This window comes from Sinocyclocheilus anshuiensis, unplaced genomic scaffold, assembly GCF_001515605.1.
Source record: "Sinocyclocheilus anshuiensis isolate Anshui unplaced genomic scaffold, SAMN03320099.WGS_v1.1 scaffold1059, whole genome shotgun sequence".
NCBI lineage: Eukaryota > Metazoa > Chordata > Actinopteri > Cypriniformes > Cyprinidae > Sinocyclocheilus > Sinocyclocheilus anshuiensis.
In genome coordinates, this window is record NW_015547703.1 from 241,809 (window position 1) to 246,757 (window position 4,949).

The 4,949-nt window shown below is 43.2% G+C and overlaps 1 protein-coding gene across 1 annotated transcript in view; it reads right to left on the reverse strand.

Moving 5' to 3' along the window:
* The window catches only part of LOC107703936 (transient receptor potential cation channel subfamily M member 7-like), a gene marked incomplete at its 5' end in the record, with an annotated part of 30,293 nt that overhangs the window by 2,785 nt on the left and 22,559 nt on the right, over nucleotides 1–4,949 (reverse strand). Inside the window, 5 exons of the mRNA XM_016506747.1 lie at nucleotides 1,743–1,948; nucleotides 2,811–2,865; nucleotides 4,422–4,487; nucleotides 4,696–4,740; nucleotides 4,866–4,919. Of these exons, the coding sequence (XP_016362233.1) occupies nucleotides 1,743–1,948; nucleotides 2,811–2,865; nucleotides 4,422–4,487; nucleotides 4,696–4,740; nucleotides 4,866–4,919 (426 nt within the window). The remainder of the gene's footprint in view (nucleotides 1–1,742; nucleotides 1,949–2,810; nucleotides 2,866–4,421; nucleotides 4,488–4,695; nucleotides 4,741–4,865; nucleotides 4,920–4,949) is intronic.

Here is a 4,949-nt window from a genome sequence, read left to right on the forward strand (position 1 = left end):
TTTCTTTAGTTCCTTGTGAGTTGTTGAATGTAATGGTTGTCTGTTTGCCAGTCATTCTGTTCTTTGTTCACTTTGGTTTTTGGCTCATTGTTTGTTCTAGTTCTTCCATTAAATACCAGCACATAGATCCTTGCCTCAGCCTGTTTTCCGCAGCTTCTCCACAACGTTAGTTTTTCACTGGCATGTCTCTGACTAGTGCATCTTTGAGCCTATATTTAGTATAAGTAAAATATTTAAGTACTGTTAAAATCAGATACTCTTAGACTTTTACTCAAGTTGTTTTGGAATTGGTGACTTGTAACGTGTAGTGGAGTAGTTTTCACTGTAAGGTATCTGTACTTTTACTCAACTATAGTTTTTAGGTACTCTTTACACCTCTGTGTGTAAATGATGCTAAGGTGTCGCAGATGTCCTTAAGGGAAGGCCAGCTGGTATATCAAAGAGCACATGACCATAAAGGCAGAAGGAAAATCCAGGATGCCTGGGACCCAATCACTTACCGAATTGTTCGATGTCCTGAAGGTCAAGGGTCTGTATATTCTATTGTTCCAGTTTATGGTGGAAAAGTGAGACAAATACACCGTAGTGTGTTGCAACCAGTTTATGTCCCATCAGATGGTCAAACAGAAAGTTCAGGACTATTCCCTTTGAGTGAGGATTCTGAGGAGCGGAGAAGGGATGATATGATAGTCATGGTGTCAAGTGAACCTGGTGTGCCTGCAGAGAATGTTATGCATGCCACTTCCAGTAGAAGAAGGTGATCCTGAGGAGTTGACTTTACGACCATGTCAACAACAGGAACAGCCTGTGCAGCGACAGGTGGACCTAGTAAGACGGACAACCCGGTCCACAGCATACAAAACGACTCGTTAAGGCGATTCAGAACTGACTCTCTCTTTTGAGAGACAATATCTTTATCATGCACTTTTTTGATTAACAACTTTGCAGATTGTTTTCATTTAAGGATAGCTATGTTATAAACGGCAAGAGATATTTTTCAAAAACCCATATGACCTGCTCTTTAAGAGACTCACTGTACAGTCAAATACAGCAGAACATTCCTGAGTTCCAGTCGCTCCATGAAAACCACAAATTAAGAATATTACTTGGTGAAGGACCTACTTCCTCTTTGGTAGCACATTATATTTATAAATGCCACAAACTAAGAGTTAAAGAGTGAACACATCTGCATTAGTAGTACCATCAATGTTCATATAAATATATATATATATATGGATGTATTTTACATGTATTTTTGTTTTGTTTGTTTATGGATGTATATTATGTATTTTTGTTTTGTTTGTTTTTATTCTGCTATGTACAATGCTTTGGCAATATGTACCTAAGTATGTCATGCCAATAAAGCAATATGAATTGAAAAACAAATTGAGAGACAGAGAGAGAGAGAGAGAATCACCACATACAGACCATCATTTCAACTCTCTGTAAAACAAACACAAGTTTATAGACACAGCTGCAATGGTAAAGTGTTGCTACAGTATGGATAGTTCACCCAAGAATGAAAGTCCAGGCATCATTTACACACCCTGGTGTTGTTCTAATTCCGTATGCCCTTCTTTATTTTTCAGACCACAAAAAGAGAAATTTTGAAAAATGTCCTCCTTGTGCTCGTCTATATAGGCAGTGGATAGGGACTGACATTCATTTTTGGGTGAACTACCCCAGAAGCTAAAGCACTGATTGCTGGAGTGCAGATGAAGAGATCTGAGTGAGACACAAACCCTGCAGATCCAGCACCAGCAGCTCTCCTCGCGTGTATTCATACGTCCAGTGGCTGAAGGCCAGCATGGTTTCTTCCAGAAGGTTGGTCGGGACGATTTCATCCCCGTTGTTGTTATTAAACTTGCGGAAGTCTCCGGTGATGCACTCCTCGATGGCAAACCACTGACCGGCAGAGTGACAATAGAGCAGGAACACCTCCAGAAACCTGCAGAAAACACACTCCACTCTCAGCAACGCGTGTGTGTGTGTCTATGTGTCTGAGTGTATGTGTGTGTCTGTGTGTGTTAGTGAGTGTGTGTGTGTGTGTGAGAGAGTGTGTGTGTGTGTCTTGAGTGTGTGAGAGAGTGTGTGTGTCTGAGTGTGTGAGTGTGTGTGCGTGCGTTTGAGAGAGTGTGTGTGTGCGCGTCTCAGTGTGTGTATATGTGTGTGTGTGTGTGTCTGAGTGTGAGAGTGTGTCTGAGTGTGTGCGCGTGAGTGTGTGTGAGTGAGTGAGTGAGTAAGTGTGAGTGAGTGAGTGTGTGAGTGAGTGAGTAAGTGAGTGAGTGAGTGAGTAAGTGAGTGAGTGAGTGAGTAAGTGAGTGAGTGAGTGAGTAAGTGAGTGAGTGAGTGAGTAAGTGAGTGAGTGAGTGAGTAAGTGAGTGAGTGAGTGAGTAAGTGAGTGAGTGAGTGAGTAAGTGAGTGAGTGAGTGAGTAAGTGAGTGAGTGAGTGAGTAAGTGAGTGAGTGAGTGAGTAAGTGAGTGAGTGAGTGAGTAAGTGAGTGAGTGAGTGAGTAAGTGAGTGAGTGAGTGAGTAAGTGAGTGAGTGAGTGAGTAAGTGAGTGAGTGAGTGAGTAAGTGAGTGAGTGAGTGAGTAAGTGAGTGAGTGAGTGAGTAAGTGAGTGAGTGAGTGAGTGAGTGTGTGTGTGTGTGAGAGAGTGTGTGTGTGCGCGTCTGAGTGTGTGTATATGTGTGTGTGTCTGAGTGTGAGAGTGTGTGTCTGAGTGTGTGCGCGTGAGTGTGTGAGTGAGTGAGTAAGTGTGAGTGAGTGAGTGAGTGAGTGAGTGAGTGAGTGAGTGAGTGAGTGAGTGAGTGAGTGAGTGAGTGGAGAGCTCTCCTCCAGACGGTACACGGTCACCGGCTCACCTGCACGACACGCAAACATGAGAACGACACGCATAAACACGCAACTGACCTCGCAAACACACAATATCACCAAACAAATACAGCGTAGGGCTGGGCAGCGCGAACTACACCTTACATCAAACATTTCTGCGTCACGCTAAAGTTCTGACTGAATTCTGTCTTTTACAAACAAAAGGTGCTTCATCTGATTTAATGATGTTCTCTGTTTATTTGGAATTTGATGCACGCAAAGCAAAAGATCAGCTGATTCATATAAAATCAGTGTAAAAATAGATTCATAGTGCAAAACTAAAGACTCAAAGCAGATATTACAACACTGAGCTGAGCTGAATATTGACACTGTTGTCTTTTTAGAGCTGCTTTACGTAGGGTGACCATACGTGCCATTTTCCCAGGACTGAATTTGGATTTGTCTCATTTGATGGAAGTTTCTGAGGGTCGAGTCTTCATTCGCTCTTCACAAATTAAGGCCTCAAAAGCTCTTAAATCAGAGCAGAAAGTATTAAAATGTGCATTAAATGTTGCATGAACAGCAATAAATTAATCTCTTCCTCAGTAGACTTCTCCAGTAAATGTCTTGATTTAAGGCTTTTTACATTTACATTACATTTAGTCATTTTGCAGACGCTTTTATCCAAAGCGACTTACAATTTGGGGATACATAAAGCGATTCTTCTTAAAGAGGCAAACAGATACAAGAAGTGCTTGTAATACCAAGTTTCTAGACATTGTTCAAATAAGTACAAGCTAGAAAGAGAAGGAATAAATAAAGAGAGAAATATTTTTATTTTTTTTTTTATTTTTTTTTTTATTTATAATGATGATGATGAAGTCAAGTAGCTTCGAAAGAGATGAGTTTTCAGCTGTCGCTTGAAAATTGTCAGGGATTCAGCATTCCGGATAGGGGTGGGAAGATCGTTCCACCAGCCAGGAGCGGTGAACGAGAATGTTCTGGAAAGTGATTTTGAGCCTCTCTGTGATGGTACCACGAGGCGTCGCTCACTAGCGGATCTCAGACTTCTGGAGGGGATGTAGATTCGTAGTAGTGAGTGGAAGTAGGCAGGTGCTGAGCCTGTGGCTGTTCTATATGCAAGCATCAATGTCTTGAACTTGATTCGAGCCGCGACCGGTAGCCAGTGCAAGGAGATAAAGAGAGGTGTAACATGGGCTCTTTTGGGCTCGTTGAAGACCAGTCGTACCGCTGCATTCTGAATCATTTGTAGAGGTTTGATTGTGCTTGATGGAAGTCCAGCCAGAAGAGCATTGCAGTAGTCCAGCCTAGAAAAGACCTACCAGTGAGATAGGATTCAAACCAGCGAAGAGGAATCCCTGTGATGCCCAGTGAAGAGAGGGCAGACAGGAGGATCTGAGGATCTGTTTAGACATTTGCCTGTAATATATTTTCACATCACTCCATGTTCCTCCTCTCACATTTAAAAATAAATCGCATATATTTACTGTGAAATACATTCTACCGTCACGCCGCCCAGAACTACATGATAAACAACAAAGCCTGATGGGACAGAGAGAGACAGGAGGGCAGCGCTGTGTCTTACCTCTAGGGGGCACTGGGGTGAATGGAATACTCTGAGACAACCGCATCAGGTTATTACGCTCCACCGCTGACACACACACACACACACACACACACAGGGCTGATGTCAGTACATGTCACACGCCTGCTTCAAACCCACACCACCGTGCCTCGGCCCGCTATATGACACATTCAGACGCTCTCAGGACAGTCTGTGTTTGAGCGAGGCGTCGTGGGTCGGGTTTAAATCAGTACACGTTTATGCTTTAGTTGGACGGAGTGACAGAAACACTGACCTGAATACTGATAACTCTCCATGGGCTTGAACGGAGAAACGATCGCTGCTCCACAGACACACAGAGCAAAGAATCAGCAGAACAACACACAAAATACCACGGTATTACCGTGTTCCTGATGCTGTCAGTGTAGTGTAGTACTGAGAGAGACCAGCAGAGGCCAGACTTACAGTCCTTACGCGCAGCCAGGTGTGTGTGTCGAGCACCGTACAGACCCTCTGCAGCTGAAACACACACACACACACACACACACA